The sequence below is a fragment of the Triticum urartu genome, chromosome 7A (assembly GCF_056163025.1).
Source record: "Triticum urartu cultivar PI428250 chromosome 7A, HENAU_Tu73, whole genome shotgun sequence".
NCBI lineage: Eukaryota > Viridiplantae > Streptophyta > Magnoliopsida > Poales > Poaceae > Triticum > Triticum urartu.
Window position 1 is genome coordinate 477,391,534 of NC_141879.1, and position 16,698 is coordinate 477,408,231.

General features: G+C 47.1%; 2 protein-coding genes and 1 long non-coding RNA gene across 3 annotated transcripts; 1 reads left to right on the top strand and 2 right to left on the bottom strand.

Annotated features, from left to right (window-relative positions):
• Nucleotides 1–525: 525 nt before the first annotated feature.
• On the bottom strand, nucleotides 526–3,515 carry LOC125520253 (serine/threonine-protein kinase-like protein CCR4). Its single transcript, XM_048685120.2, has one exon. The coding sequence runs from the start codon at nucleotides 3,310–3,312 to the stop codon at nucleotides 754–756; it is 2,559 nt and encodes an 852-aa protein (XP_048541077.1). The 5' UTR covers nucleotides 3,313–3,515; the 3' UTR covers nucleotides 526–753.
• Nucleotides 3,516–5,104: 1,589 nt separating this feature from the next.
• On the bottom strand, nucleotides 5,105–15,668 carry LOC125517996 (DNA-binding bromodomain-containing protein). Its single transcript, XM_048682960.2, has 8 exons — nucleotides 15,456–15,668; nucleotides 14,488–15,318; nucleotides 14,300–14,377; nucleotides 13,384–13,621; nucleotides 12,830–12,908; nucleotides 6,973–7,105; nucleotides 6,229–6,513; nucleotides 5,105–5,798 (listed from the first exon to the last, which is right to left on the bottom strand). The coding sequence occupies exons 2-8, from the start codon at nucleotides 15,202–15,204 to the stop codon at nucleotides 5,586–5,588; spliced, it is 1,743 nt and encodes a 580-aa protein (XP_048538917.1). The 5' UTR covers nucleotides 15,205–15,318; nucleotides 15,456–15,668; the 3' UTR covers nucleotides 5,105–5,585.
• Nucleotides 10,664–12,195, top strand: LOC147960038 (uncharacterized). The gene is made up of 3 exons (XR_015611311.1): nucleotides 10,664–11,229; nucleotides 11,509–11,562; nucleotides 11,873–12,195. It is a non-coding gene; the product is annotated as an uncharacterized LOC147960038 (long non-coding RNA).
• Nucleotides 15,669–16,698: the final 1,030 nt, after the last annotated feature.

Here is a 16,698-nt window from a genome sequence, read left to right on the forward strand (position 1 = left end):
CCAGTGGGTAGAGGAGGGCTTAGTAACTCCTATGGGTCTATTTATTTTTCATTGATGTGTTTCCTTGTTTGTTTGGTGAGCTACCAGAGACTTCACCAAATTATTTGTACCACTTGTAACAGTTGTTCATCTCATCAAGTTACCTACCAACAGCAACTGTCCTTGAAATGGTCTTTAAATTTCGACGTAAGCCACAAGAAAAACACACCTAGCCTTTGCTTAGTGGTACACTATGCATATGCATATTCATATTCATATTCATGTGGACGTTCAAGTGTTCGTACAACAACTACTTGCAGAGAATGAAACGAGAGATAACAAATCAGCAACGCACATTATTGTACTACCAGCACAAGACGGTAGAGAATCAAATCATGGTAGTAGTATGACTTATAGTTGCATCCATGTACCATGTTTTTATTTTATGTGCGTATAAATATAATCAACAGCTGTTTGTTGAGCTTTTAAGTATAGCTCTACCTACAACCTACCAAGTACAAACCCACCACTACTAAAATTTCAACTAAATCTACATGCTCTGTGGTTTCATTTCATCTTCTCGACGAATCACAACGTTAAATTAACCGCCACAATTTACAGCAAACCCATTGATGCATCCATCTCTTGCAAAATTATGAGAACTTGTTCTGATTTCTCACTGTATTTTTTTCCTGTAAATTTTTTATGGACAAGAACTAATTCACCCTTCCTACACAGAAACTGTAAAAGAAGAAGAGAAAAAAAATCAAATCTTTACATGGTTGAGTAGGATCTGGCATGTCCGACGCCGGCGACCCGGCCGGACCCGAAGCTGAACTCGCGCGTGTGGTACGGGCTCCGGTCCTCCGACTCCGATCTCGACCTCGACCGCGACATGTCGGAGCCGCCGTTCCGGGAGCTGCTGTTCCGCCCGCCGCTCGCCGACCGGACCACGCACTCCTCGCACAGCGTCACGGCCCACTCCAGCTCCGCCACCACCTCCGACATGACCGGCCGCCCGCGCCCGCGCGGCCGGACGCACTCGGCGCCGATCTTGGCCACGCGCGCCACCGCCTCCACCTCGTGCCCCCGCGGCGCGGGCACCCGGCTGTCGAGGATCTTGTCGATGTTCCCGGCCTCCACGGCCGGCACCGCGAACTCGATCACGTTCCTCGGCGACCCGCTCCCTTCCTGGCTCTGGTCCCGGTGGATCGCCTTCCTTCCGGTCACCAGCTCCAGCAGCACCACGCCGAAGCTGTACACGTCGCTCCGCTCCGTCAGCTCCTGGAGACGGTAGTACTCCGGGTCCATGTACCCCACCGTGCCGGCCGTCCCCGACGTCGTCGTCGGGCTCGCCGACGCCGAGGCGCCGCTCACGAGGGAGAGGCCGAAGTCGGACACCTTCGCCGTCCAGTCGTCGTCGAGCAGGATGTTGGAAGGCTTGATGTCGCGGTGGATGATGGGCGGCACGGCGTAGCAATGCAGGTACTCGACGCCGCGGGCGGCGTCCAGCGCCACGCGGAGCCGCGCCTCCCATGACGAGAAGAGCGGGGAGTGGCCGGACCCGGCGTCCTCGCCGTGGAGGTGGTCGTGGAGCGCGCCGTGCGGCATGAACTCGAACACGAGGATGCGCTCGCCGCGCTCCTCGCAGAAGCCCAGGAGGGACACCAGGTTGCGGTGGTTGACGCGGGACAGCAGCCTCAGCTCCGACCGGAACGCCCGCTCCGCGTCGAACCGCCGCCGCCGCCGCGCGCCGGTGGACGCGCGCTCGGCCCGCTTGATGGCGACCTCCCGCCCGTCGGGGAGCTTCGCGCGGTACACGGACCCGAAGCTGCCGCTCCCGATCTTGGCCTCCTCCGCGAACGCGTTCGTCAGCCGCGAGAGATCCTTGAGCGTGAACTCCTCGCACCCGAGCGGTCGCGCAGGCTGCGAAGCCGAGCGCTCCCGCGCCGGCATGACCATGATCTCCACGTCGCCGTCGCGGCAGAGCCGCCTGGACGACGACTCCCCGAGCCGGACGGTGGCGTGCGCCTTCTTCTCCGACTTCCTGGACGCCAGCACGTAGAACGTCAGCCCTGCTACGATGATCACCAAGACGCCGGCGCTGGCCACGCCGAGCCCCACGAAGAGCGTCTTCTTCTTCTTCGCATCACCAGCCCCGTCACCGAGCCGGGCCGTACTCCCATTGCTGACGACGATCCTGGACGCGTTCAGTGGCTGCTTGCACGGGCTGCACACGGCGAGTTCTTCGCCGCCCAATCCGCCGCCGGTGCCGCAGAGCCTCCCTGAGTCGGGTACGATGTTGCAGGAGCAGTTACTCTTAGGGGCGCAGGCTCCCGGCATGGTGTTGTTGTAGACGAGGTGCCTCCCGTCGAAGCGGCCGTCGTTCCCCCAGCAGACGACGGAGTAGTTGCTGGTCATGACGGCACACACCGTGTCGCCGTCGGCCTCGATGGAGACGAAGGTGGTGTGCGTGTACTCCTCCGGCACCTTCACGCCCCAGCACCTGACCGTGCCGTTCCCGGCGAGTATGCAGGTGGTGTTGCGGCCGAGCGCCATGGCCATCATGTCGGCCGGCAGCTCGTCGAGACGGACCGTGGGGTTCCCGTCGCCCCAGCACACGAGGCCGCCCAGCTTGTCCACGGCGCAGGCGTGGCGGCGCCCAGCGGCGACCGTCTGGAACGTGACATCAACCCCGTCGGCCGTGAACTGGGGCGTCGACGGCATGGCGCCGCCGTAGCACCTCATGGCGGTGTCGTCGCCTTTCACGATGCCGCAGAGGAAGTCCTGGCCGAGGGCGATGAGGGAGAAGTCGAGGCCCTTGGGCAGGTCGAGGCCGGGCCACTCCCAGCAGGTGGGGTCGTGGTCGTCGGAGAGGCCGCACACGTGCGGGCCGCCGGCGGACATGGAGCGGAGCGAGGGGCCCCAGTAGATGCGCCGGCCTACGGGGCGAGACCGCCTGGCCTCCTCCTCCTCGGTGAAGGACCACCAGCGCATGGCGGCGTGGCCGCCGACGGGCGCCATGAGGCCGCAGAGGAAGTCCTTGCCGGCGGCGATGGCGTTGAAGGGGATGTCGGCGGAGGGGTAGGAGGTGAGGCGGCCGTCGGGCATGGACTTGCACTGGAGCTTGGAGTTGCCGCCGCCATCCTCGTTGACCCTGTCGATGATGAGCGCGCAGACGAGCGTGCTGTTGCGGGTGTGGGAGATGGCGACGGTGGAGAACTGGCGCGGCGACGGCGGCGCGGCGGCCGCGGCGACGGCGAGGAGGAAGGCGATCACGACGAGGAGGCGCGTTGTGCTGGTGGCGAGGCCGGGGCGGCGAGACATTAGCATTGGGAACGAGAGGGAGGAGACGACATGGGTGTATGGATGGAGGGACGGAGGGAGCTCCGGTTTGGCTCGGCTCGCTTGGATTTGATTTCTCGCTTGGTGGCTTGGCTTTCTGTTTCGGGGTTGTAGGTGGGTGGATCGACCGATGGAGAACGAGTCGAGGACACCGCGTCCGCGTTGGGTTTCGTTGCTCGTTGGGTTGGGTTGGGTTGGTTTTACTTTTATATTTTAGTCATGCTACTATACGGAGTAGATTAATTCAGAAATAAGTGTGTGTGATTGTGATGATGGATCGATGATGAGGTGAGGGAGGTTGTTTTGGTTTGGTTTGGTTTGGTTTGGTAGACTTGACTAGGTCCGTTGAAATTCAAGTGTCAATGCTTAGCTTGTGAATTAATTTCTCCGACCTCACTTTGCTGCCTGGCTTCTCAGCTAGCTTAGCTCTCTAGCTGCTGCTTAGCTCCAAAACCACAATGATTGCCGGATTATCGGTTGCTAGGAGGCAAATTAGTGCATAACCACTTAGCAGGCATCTTTTATTTTTTTGGGGGGAATTATCAGAGCATCTCTAACAGCAGAGAAGCCTATACCATTCTCTTTTTTTTTACCATTCTCTTGTGCTTTCCGCATTTATACTTAAAAACTTTACTTTTTGCAAAATATACTGAAAACTTGTACTAGTAGGTTATCACTCGGTGTGGTTTCTAATAATCAGTGGTTGTATTAATCCTGAACATGTTCTAGTTACAAAGGCATTGGAAAAAAATGATAAATACAGATGGCATACTGAAGATGGAATCAATCTCTCGGTCATGGACATGCCGAGATCATACTTTCATTCACCAAGAGAAACCCAGCAAGAGCAACTGTCATATACTCATATCCAAAAATGCTAGACATACAAAGATTTACAAGCTTTTACAAGCTCTTTTCATCTAACAACCAATCACAAACCTCTCTCCCCCTGATTTTCAGGGGGGTGGGCCGTCCCCCTCACTTGTTGATCAATAAAAACTAACCCACCTGTAAAAGCCAACTGTTTGTACGTGTAGCATTGCCGACTCATATCTCCCGTACAGCAAAAACAAATTTATTTTGTTTTGTTTTAGGGTTTCCAGGCATCTGATTCTGCACTGCGCAGTGCCGCAGTCCGTGGAAACGACTGAATCTCCCTCGCAAAAAGGAAAAGAAAGAAATAAACAAACGACTGACTCTACCCTCAGAATCAAGAGCCCGGCCCAGTCTGTACAGTCCCTGCAGAATTGCGGCCAAGTCGGAAGAAGTTAGTGGTGGTTTACTGTTTTTTAAAACTTTTGACATTTACTCTTAAGTTGACAAAAACCCACGCCGGACGAGGTTTCAATCCAAGTTACGTGGGCTTGGAGACTTTCCTTCTCTTCTTCAAGCAAAAGGCTGAAAGTTACTACTTTGTCTGTACTATCGCGCAAGTATTACCTGGGTGATTTTCTACATATATGTATGTACTTATAGGGAATGCCCGGTCTTTCCAGAGAACTTGTACACCCCCTTTGTTTATTTATAGTATCAAGAAAACAAGTGCTGTTATGGAGGACAGAAAATGCAGCAGATCTTCAAGCAAGAAAAAAGACGTGCAAGACGGCGAAGAGTTTACTCCAAAACTCTGCTGCTGGCAAAGGCCAAGCAGAGAGAGACCTTATCAGCAAAACAGCAGAAACCCCATAAAAGCGCCACTTGTCTGCATACTATCCTTACTATAGTGTCAAGTCTGCTCCAGGGAGTAGGTGACAGGTTTATGACAACCGATGAGAGAATGTATGTATAAATCTTCACTCATAATATTCAATCATGAAGCATGTATGCATCCCAATCCCAATCCCAATCAAACCTTTTTAGTATTTTGTTTTGGGCCTGAGCAAGCAAGCTCAGGAAGAGTCAGGTAGCAGTTGGCCGGAAGAATCGGCTCAAAACACTACTTTAAAAGCCTCCCTTGGGAATGAAATGAATTATAGCCTTGAGGACAACCCTATGCCAGGCCGGCAAGCAATGAGAGAGAGAGAGAGAGAGAGAGAGACTGACGACATGTGCATACTCGCATACAAAATTCAAGTCTGCACCAAGAGAATTCTTCCAGACAGGTATCCTCCAACTAATTCCGTACCCACATCACACCCGAGCGAGCCTCATCAGCGTTATTCCAACCAGCTTCCATGTCTTCAGGGAAGAGATTTCCCCCCAAGTCATGACGCCGCTGCCTGGAGCTTCTCTGACAAGGAACCGCTCATGGAATTTCTTTTCTACCGTTTCATTATCGCTGTCAGGGCGATGTGTAGGGGGCTCTCCTTTGGTGCCACCAAACGGCGCTGCTGACGGAACAGAGAATGGCGACCCCTGAAAACGGAGCCCTGCTTGCTGGGGAAAAGGCGCGCGCAGACTTGCAAGAATGACTCGTTCTCCTGTTGAATGGGCAACTCCTCCATTTCCACCTCCTGCCCAATTTCGGTCTGTGCCTGCAGTCAGATTACGAAAAGCACAGTTTACAAAGGAAAATCCGAAAATATACAGGCATACGGAAATGACTTTTACCCAATATGGTTGATGCCTATTGATCTTGATCCGGTTACTAACATCTGATGTGGGTACACTAGAAAAGGGAAACAGCGCAATGTGCACTAATAGAAGAACCGACAAAGCATGTGAGTGGGACAAAAGGCACATTGCAATACAAGTCAATGTTATATTTCCATATATTACTAGTTGCCCGGAACAATTTGATGGTTCAGCTACCAAAGGTAGGAATACAGGCTGAAAAACCAACCACTTAACAAGACAATTATGAACCTTTTTGCCCATGTTGGTCCTAGCAACATTGTCAAATACCGCCATACCATAGACAAAAAGAAGTTGAAATTTCCAGGATACCAGCCTGGCTAAAATTACCTTCTGTTCATGATGTCCAGCTACCGAGTCATCATTAGGCTGAGTGGAAGTATGTTCGTCCTGACTGTTCAGATCTTTATACTCCTCTTCCTTATCCTCGGAATACTGTCTGGAGACCTCATCTTCATAGTCAGGAGATGGATTATTGAGGGATTTTCCAGGATCTTCCATCTGAGTCTGCGCATCATCTGCTTCCATTGTTGTTTTAAACACATCAATATGGCGTGGTTGCTCCTTACTAGAGGCTGTGTCATGACTACCAGGATTATTATCACCGAAGTTTACCTAGCGTGCAAAAGCTCAAGTTAGTTCAAGCATTCAAGGTGAAGACGATCCACATAGCAGGTGATACAGATTTACATTCTGAGAATAAGCAAGCCAAGTGTCTATGAAGTAAAAGCACACCTTCCACTACGACAACTGAATGAATGATGAGAAAAACTTATGACTACAGTTATGGAGTTACTTAAACGACACCAGGAACATTTGTGTCCCCGATATGGTGAAGAGTTCTTTAGTGTGTACAAACACACAAACACAGATAACAGAAGCATGTCAATTCTACTGAGCATGGTGTGGTATTACTCAAATATAAAAGGAAGCAACTAGATTAACAGATCCGGTGTACATTACACAACACAACAGCCTCACCTCAAAAGGTAATAGATGAAAAATTCATATATATGCATACAAACACAAGGAATGCATGACACTGAAACCAACGATTTAGATGTTGATTCTAACCTCCATGTTGCGCTCTTCAGAAATGTTCACTACAGTGACTTCATTATCAACAGATAAAATTTCATCCCTTTCCTTCTTACGCCGTGTAACTTGACAAACAGCACATGCACAATCATTTTTGTGTCGATCATTCCTGTATTCAAACACACATAAGAATATAGAATAATATCTCCTGCAGTAGCATAGAGAGCCAAAAATTCAGCAGCTGGACATATTGGGATAATGTGCTTTCTGTTTGTTAGGAAGTCCACGTGGTCTGCCGTCCTGTTAAATAGTATTAATCTAACAAAATTAATCAAGGAAAAATATGTGAGCCTGACATAAACCCACCATGCCTATGTGTTATATCCAGTCTCACGAACATGACACGGTTAGATAAGCTACCATGAATAACCAAGGAACATATGTCCATTGGTGGTAATTCATCACTTAGCTAACTATTTGAGGGAACAACGATGCAATGCCCCTCAACTAAAATGTTGCAACACAAACAGAATAGCCACATAGGTTAAAAAAAAAGTTGCAACACAAACATGGCCACATAGGTCAGGAAAGTATTACCTGCTCGGTTACTCCATTCCAAAATACAAACAGAATAGCATAATAGCCCCTACACAATTGTAAGAACTTAAAAGGAAGTATGCATATCTCTGTTATGATCCTAAACAAATTTACACTTATGTTTTAATCCTGAAATAAGCTAATAATAATAATAATAAAAGTCAGTATCACCAGTAGATAAAAGTCGAGAGAATTCCTTATTTGACCCTTTCTTAAAATTTGCTTCCCTATTTGGCCCTACACAAAATGTTCTTCCCTTTTTGACACTATTTACAATTTTTCCCTATACTACATTTCCGTCAAATCTGGTACAATTCCGTCTATTTGGCCTGTCAGTATTTTCTTCCATGGACCAATCTGCCCCTGTACGCTAAACACCAGAGAGGAAAAAAGGGGAAGAGATGGATCACGATAGAACTTGCTCTCCCCCCCCCCCCCACCCCCCACCCCCCCACCAGCGCACATAGCGGCGGCGGCGCAAGGCTGCGGATGGTGGCCAAAGTGGAAGGGGACAATGCGTCTGCAGAGGCCGCGAACCAAAGATGGTAGCTGCCGAAGGCCTTGGTGCGGCTTGGCCGTCGGCGAACACCACCGCAAAGGGGTCAGCCCACTGCACTGGGGCGAGCACGGCCACGGCGCGTCTGCACAGGCTCCAGTGGTGCCACAAGGTGTGAACAGCTTCTCCTGTCTTCTAGGATCGTCCTCTCCTGTCACAGCTGGCCGTCCGTGCAAAGCTCCACTTCGAGGAAAAGAACCAACTCAAATTCTTCGGCACGACCAATAACTCGTTGATGTTCCAAAAAAATAACAGAGACGGCCTTTCTTGTGATCCTTTCCTTAATCACCACCTAGACTAACTCAAATTCCATCTCACTAGACCAGGCGTGCTCCTGAAGCTGCTGGAAGAAATGAAGACGGGCGTGGCGAAGCCGGTGGGTGAGCACCGGACAGTGCTGCTGCAGGTGACGGACATCGTCCCAGTGGACATGGACGAGGTGGACCTGTTCCCGTGCCACGACCGGAGAGGAGGCTAATGTCAAGATGAGACGACCGGTGGCGGCGACTGCCTCAGTCCAGGCGAACACGTGGTCTCCGGCTGCGTGTGGCTGGCTGGCGGCGTTCCCCTGGTCCTCCGCTACCGGCTGTGTGCGTGGTCTCCGGCTGGTCGTGGCCAGCAGGAGGCATTCTCATCTGCCGACCGTGCGCTTGGTCTACGACTAAATATGTGTACTAGTTCCGACCGTGGGCTGTTTAGAGGATTTAATAGTGCATAATACTTTTGGAACGTGATGAACAAACCAGTATGGTACTGATCTTAGATATGGTATTACATGTTTTACAGACGTTTCCTAAGGCTTTTATACGCACAGATAAGTTCAGCTAAGGACCAAATTATTGGAGTGCAACATTCATGAACATCTGTAGAATATCGGTGAACTGGTTGCTTCTTTTTTTGTGTGTGGAACTGATTGATTGTTTACTTAGATATCCAGTATAGTCGCACAATGCGCTAGGGGCAAAAAAGGTCTTCTCATCTCACACTTTAACATCGTTACTGCTTAAATGGAAGCAAAAGTTACATTGAGCGTCAAATAGGGAAGAAAATTTTATTTTGGGCTAAAAGAAACAGGGAAGGAGATTTTAAGGAAGGGCCAAATAAGGAATTCTCTGATAGAAGTCGACAGGACACTATACCTGGCCAAATAGGTCTTATCACTACTAGAAACTACGAGTTTACCACTTTACCTAGAGCTTATGACTCCCCTCAAGGGAAACAAAAGCTATGAACAGTAAGCTCTAGGAAAAGATGATTTTTGGGTGAAAATAAATGAGTAAAACTTTACCTACAGTTAAGTTTGGCCCCTAGGTAATGAAGACCACACAGACACCATGTTGATTAGAAAAATAGGAAGAAGGTTCGGTGATACCACGTGAAAGCTATATTTTGGTGGGCAACTATTTTTTTTGTTATTCCCACGCTAGCACCGCGTGTTTTATTTCGGCCCACGCTGTTGGGCCCACTAGGCAGTGACTATGGGCCAAAGGAGCTTGGCGCTAGTGGACAAAAAGTTTCACCAAGTCTAGGTCTTCCATGTCCGGCCATCTCACTTTCCCCCATCTCTCCAGATCCAGCGCCGCCGCCTCTCCTTCTCTTCTCCCCTTCCGTCACAAATCAAGCACCGCCGGTTGTGATTCCGCTGCATGCCAACCTCTTTCTCTCTGAAGGTCATCGCCCCTCGTCCCTACCCCTTCCTCGCGCACCGACAGATATTGGCACCGGCACACCATAGGCACTGCAAGGTGAGCCCATGCGGCATGGGACAAGAGGAAACATGTGGCTACTCGGTTCCATGGTGTATAGGGAGATTGAGCGACGGCGGTGAGCAGGGACTTGGGCTAGCGCCGATGAGCAGGGAACAACAGCAGCGGCGCCTGCAAGCACCATCCTCCATTGACAAATCTCCCTCTATTGAAGGTGTATACCCATGCTCAATAACTTGCAAGTTGCTGGTGATTACTTATTGGTTACTGGAACTGATGAATTTTGATGAATCTAGGTACTTATGACATTTGTTTTCTGGATATGTTGCTACATGTTTCCTATCCGAATTAATGTTGATGATTTTTGGTGCGTATAACAGTACATACTCCCTCTGTAAACTAATATAGGACGCTTTAGATCACTATAAGGAGTACATGAACATGAGGAGTGTTACTTCTACTTCCATTGATGTCTCCCTGAATCAGGCAGAACTTTTTATCAAGAAAGAGAGAGGCAAAAAATCAGAACGAAAATAAATTACATGCCCAGTGAGTCACTAGCCAATAACCATGTGTACTTCCATATTGCACAAATAGGGACAAAAAAATGATCTGCAATTAATCATCTAGGCAATCAGGTTAACACGTTGGTACTATTTTTCTTTTTCATCCAAAACAGGTCCATGATGTACTGAGCTTCCTAAACAGCAGTAGACAAGCATAAGAATCCTAGTACTAATTAACATGCTCAGTGCAAAGATAGTGATAGTGTTGGCAAACAAATCATGAGAATACTGAACAAGATTTTTTGTTAGTTCGACAAGTTTAGTGTTTAGGTAACATGTTTTGTAGAGTGTTTTTGGAATTGTAAATGGTGTCTGTCTCATGGCATAATATCCTGGATTTATCAGAACTACTATGCAGCTCCTATGCCATCAACTACTCATTGAAAGGAATTCAGACAGAAAGCAATTATTAACAGCTGCATATTTGGAAAACAATAGCAGTTGCAAGGTGTATGTCGGTATTGGCACACTCGTGCATACCATTATTTCTTAAGTAGCTCAATGCGGCAAGACCAAGTTTGTCATGAGTTTGCCAGAGATAATTTTCATATTCATATAAATAATTTGTTAGTTATTTATGGTCTTTTCAAAGAGTCGCTATTCTCTAGATATGTCTTGAATTAATTTCTGCATTTTTTAGTTATGCATGGCCTTCTTCACAAATATTTGAACTTACATTGGCTCTTGAAGCTTGGGGATCTTACGACGACCAATATCTGCGGCTAACGAACAAATTATAAATGACTGCTCTTCAGGGAAGCCCCATGGATAATTGGCTCTCTTCAATGGGTCTACTACTGTGTTATTACCGGCAAGACATCATTGCACCGTCCTCATCCAAGAACTTCATATTCAATCTCATGTTCATGTATGTACTGTTCGTGTCTCACATCAACTCTGCATTGTTTTTGTTTGTGGCTTGACCATGTAATTTTGATTTGATTTCAATCTCTAGTTATATGCAAACTTGTGTAGTGTCAATTGAAATGAGCTAAGCATGAACCTTAGTTGTATGCGTTCATGAAAAACTGAACCAAGAACCAGAAATCACTTTATGCCATCAAGCACTTATCATACTAGCTAGCAAGTCGCTATACATTTGAAGCATGATCGTGTATGTTTTCACATCTGAGCTCTTCTCTTGCAGATTTTGGAAACTAATCAAGAACCGCCAGCTTTGTGTGCGCAGCAACACTCAGATGTAAGTTTTCTGGAACTAACTTGAAATGATACAAACTATGTATGCCTCTAGGGTGTTAATGTTAAAATGCATGCTTCAGTGATGTGCACAGCTTTATGTGTGGTGATCTGCACTGTTGTGATTATATGCATGCTTCTGTGCAAAGCATGATCATGGATTTTTTTTATGCAGGGGCTATGTGTAGTGTGGGGAGCGATTAAATCCTCTTGTCTTATGCCCATATTGTCCAAATTACGTTCATTATGCTGCCTACCAGAATATTCAAGTCTTTGAACTACGTGCTAAACTGCCTGCCATCACTAATTTTCAGGATCACAATCTCACTTGGATGCTTCTGCCCCAGATTTGGAGCTTAACGCTGCAAAGATGTTTTCTATCCAGTGCATCTCGAACTTAACTCACTCGCTTGTCCCTCCACGGCAGCCAACCTCTTGATCCTTGCTTTTCTGGGTCTTGAAGTCTATCGAGCATAGATAACATGCTGATTTAGGTATTCTGCTAGCTGTAGAAATTTTAGATGTGGTGTATTTTTTTTAATTCTGGCTTGAAATCAACCATGAGTCCGATGTATGTGTCATTGTATGTTGAATTTTGGCTACAATTTATAAATTGGAATTATGGCTCGGGATTGAATTGTTTGAATTATGGCTGGTATGAATTTAAATTCAAGTTGCATATTTTTATATGGCAGATAAAAATATGATGTATCCCTAGGGTATTATTTGAACATACGGGGGAAATAGCTGTAGGGCAAGTTGTGACGTGGCATAATTCAAAAGGACCCCACCATCTCTCCCTAGAGCCAAACATGCTTGTAGGTAAACTACCTTTCCACGTTGGACAAGCAGCCAGGTTGAATTATTTCCCTACAGCTTACGGCTCTAGGTAAAGAAATGGTTCCCAAGAGCTTGACAAGGGCACTCTAGGGAAAGAGCTCCTTACCGACTATTCTTCACCTAGGGCAAGCTCTAGGTAAAGCCTTTAGCTATGGTTTTTTGCCTTTTACCTTAGGATATATGGCTCTAGGTAAAATCGTAGTTTCTAGTAGTGTATAGATGCTATCCTGCTCAAATCATTTTGCAAAGTAAAATATGTTACTTAGTTCATTTGAATCTCACTACTTCAATGTTCTAAACTTCTAGTCGATATGATTTCTGAAGAGCATGGCCCACAGCACATAAGACATGATATCATATGATAGTCTAGCCTCTAATTGAATAGATAAAGAAAACTTGTAGGTGGCCACAAGACAACATTAACTACATACCCTGGGCGACGCCGTTTTTGCTTAGACTTGCTTTTTGAACTAACTTTGGTATCCTCATCGCCAGTATTGTAATTGCCACCTAAAATTTTGGGAAATACTGATCATATATATGAACACGCGTATTCTATCAGGTAAAGAAAACTATATACAGCTAAATAAATGATCATGCAGTGTACAACATTGCTAAACTTCTAATACAATGAAATGCAAAAGCCTGGAAGGGAGGTGGTATAACAGCATTACTATATATTAGAAGTCATTTTTTTTCACTTGTTATGTTATGCAATACATAAGTACAATAACAGAAAAAAATTCACTATGTCAAATAACTTATCGGTAAATTCATAAATACTGATGGTATAAGTGACTTGATAATAAAGATGTCTTATAGTATAGAAAATGTTTCCTTTGTTCCTTGGTATGGACTCATTTGAGGTACATATATAGTAGTACGTGAAACAGGAACTACTGAAAAGAACTCATATGCAAGTTAAATGTTAGATAAAAGTATTAACTAAGGACAAGTTCGGAGCTATCATCTGTTCAATACTTACCATTCTCGTGCACATCAGAATACAAGCCTGCTGCCAGCCAATTTTTCATGAAGGCCTTCTTTACCCGTTTCATAAGCTCTATTATGTAATCACCTTTACTGTTATACCTGGTACAATTATCCCATATAAACTGCACGTCCTTATAGACATCCTCTGAGTTCATATATTTGCTTCCACGTTCTAAATCTTGACATATTGTGCCAAAATCCATAGGAGTGTCGATAACATCAAGATAATCCTACACAATTTGCAAGTGTGAGGGGAATAAAAAAATCACATGAAAATAAAGTGAATTATTTTCCATAAGAAATTGATTTAGGAGCTTGCATGCATATAATTAGTTTCTTAGGTAATTAGAACAATGGTCACAAGACATGCAGCTAGAGAAGTCTGTCTGAGACACTGCTGTGGAAGTGGTCTGCATTTGTAATTACTGTTTCTTACTATTAGTATGTTCAAGAAAAACAAATAGACTGGGGTTCAGAACTTGATCTTGTGAGCAAGGAAAGCTTGACTAGGTTTTAGCCAAATTAATCATATAATTAGGCAGAGCTTTCACGTATGCCATAGATCAATAGCCCTATCATAACCATCAGTTTTATTTACTCGGCCATAGAATTAAAGATGGGGCAGCAACCTACTTGAAAATAGAGTTACCCCAGAAAAATTGCAGAAAAAAAAGATAGGGCATGGGAAATGGAAACCTGCATACTCATAGCAAGTAGATGTCTGAACCAATTCAGTGGAAGTGATCGATACTACACCACTGAAGACATTTTGTGGAAGTGACTATACGACACCGAGACTTATGAGGGGCTGACTCAACTAAGTGTTTAAGATCAATATATTTATGTGTGAAGCCTACCAAAGTTCCAGGTGATTTGAAAAGAAAGAAGAGGCACCACAAAATACTCACAGGTATTCCCAAAGCAATAGGATCCACTGGGGTGTTAAATGGCTCAGCTGCGTCGACCTTCATAACCTTCTTAATAGCCTGAGAGCAAAAGAGAATTTCAGTAAAGGTTTCATTTATTTCAGGTCTTTACCATGTGATATTTGGAGAATCAAAAGACGCCAAATAAAGTTGAGCCAAATTGTACTCACTTCAAGTGCAGCAGCTAACTCTTTCTCATCACGCTGAGATTCCAGGGTAGACTGCTTTATCTCTGACCCTTGTGAGTTCTTTGGCTCCGATGCACTCTCACTTTCCTCGGTTACTAGAACAGTTTCCTGCTTACTTGGAAGAGGTTCATGTACTTCATCAACTTCCCTGTCCTGGGTGTTATCTTGTACTGAAGAAGATAATCCCGCCGAGACGATCTTTATGCTTCCTGCTTTCTTTGCCATCTTGTCCTTATCAGAACCACTCAACTCCGACTCCTGCCCATCAGTTGTCTGGCCAGTTGACGATGCAGTGATACCTTTTTCGGCAGTAGCTTGCTTGCTCACTTCAGGGGCGGCAGTCTGAGATTTACCAGCATCAGCGGATGCCTGAGCTACAGACGAACTATTGTTGAGCTCTACCACCTTGGAGGTTTTGAACTTCAGCTTCACACGACCGTATACCGCCCCCACCTTCGGCTTGGCGTACGGTATATCAGCGGTGGGATGAGCCGGAGCTGGGGCAGGAAGGATCGGCTTCTCTGGTTCAGGAGGAGGAGATGGTTCAGGCACTGCCGGAGTGGACCTCGAGACAGGCGCATTCTCCGCTGGGATGTTCTCCTCGGTGCTTGGGCTGGACGGAGATGCAGACGAAGAGTCTCCCCCGGTGGTATTCGAAGAACTCTTCTTGCCCGGCGTGTGGCCGCGCTTGCGCTTCATCTTATCCGTCTCTTGCTAGCACCCAAAGATAAAATTCTTGGAAATAAGCCGCTCCGGCACCTGCGCGCCGCGCCCTGAGGGGATCGATCTCGTGCCGGAGTGAATTAGGAGGACCTAATCGAAGCAGCCATGAATGGACGGATGGATGGGTTAGATTACCAGAGGCACCGGACATCCAAGAAAATCAGGCAACGGAGAGAGAGAGAGGACGGCCTGCTGCCGCAGCGAAGAGAGAAGCTAGGGTTCCTTACCGGCAGAAGAAGAAGAAGGGTCGACCCACGGCAGTGCGGTACCGGTGGGGCTGGCTTGTTGCGTCCTGTTGGTGCCACGAACTTGTGAGGAATAAAAGACCGGGAACTGGGAGGCGACGAATTTGGGGGAGGGATCGGGGAAGAAGAGGGGTAGGCTGGAGGAGGAAGAAGAAGAGGATTAGAAATCTCGGGAGCCTTTGTGGGTTTGTCAACTGGGCTGCGTGTCTTTAAAATAGTTCATGTGGGCCGGGCTGATTCTTATGGCGCTGCCGGGCTGTCTAAGGTTGTTTATGTCATACCCGAGATCTCTCAAAAAAAAATGTGAGCGGCACAGAAGAAAAGCTCCAAGTTCCCTAGGTGATTAGGGTTTTGACCAACTCTGCTGGGATGCGATCGGTGTTGAGTATTTACTACCGGTAGCTTTTTTTTTATTTTTTTAGGCAACATCACAAAGCTTTTATTAAGTCGTCACAATGTTTACAGGGACGGATGGTAAATTCCCGGGATGACCAAACCAAACATGACGGCCACCACCGAGAGATAAAGTATGCTTCGCTAAATTGTGAGTTTCAAAATTTGAGCTCCTAAACTCATGACTGAAATTACAGAAGTCAAAAGCTAAAGAACGTTCAACTATCTCATGAATGACTGCTCCATAGCTTGCCAAATTCTTCTTGTGTATGTCCTGCACCACCGTTTTGCAGTCCGATGCCACTTGGTTGCACCTCAGGTAGAGATCATCTGCCAGTGCAAGTGCCTCTCTAATAGCAAGTGCTTCCAAAGTCGAAGGATCCACAATGTATCTAAAAGAGAGAGTCGAGGCTCCCATAAACATACCCCTGTCGTCTCTACAGATCACCCCCACTGTCCCACCGTTTCTGGTTACCGCTGCATCGGCGTTAAACTTCGCGTAACCTGATGGTGGTGCAAGCCACCACGCTGGTCGGGCGCTGGTAGAAGGGGGCAAGGAAGGATGCCTCTGCTAGGTCACTCGTAGTTCAGCCAAATATTTTGATATGAAGCTGTTGACAGAGTATGGTGCCTGAAATATATTCTCGTGAATTGCTTTACGCCTCGCATACCAAAGTGCCCAGAGCGTCACCACCAGGCAATCGAAAAGGTCATTCGTCAATATTTCATGTAGTGCAAACAGCCACTCCTTCGGACCATCCTCCTCGCGCTCAACCATATGCTGGACCAAGTCATCCGGCGCCAAAGCCCAAACACTTGCTGCCATCGGACA

Coding starts and splice junctions, on each gene's coding strand:
- LOC125517996 (XM_048682960.2), bottom strand. CDS start 15,204: ATGAAGCGCAAGCGCGGCCACACGCCGGGCAAGAAGAGTTCTTCGAAT. Junction 14,378..14,487: donor AGTTAGCTGCTGCACTTGAA/GTGAGTACAATT, acceptor TTTTGCTCTCAG/GCTATTAAGAAGGTTATGAA. Junction 12,909..13,383: donor TTCTGATGTGCACGAGAATG/GTAAGTATTGAA, acceptor CCAAAATTTTAG/GTGGCAATTACAATACTGGC.
- LOC125520253 (XM_048685120.2), bottom strand. CDS start 3,312: ATGCTAATGTCTCGCCGCCCCGGCCTCGCCACCAGCACAACGCGCCTC.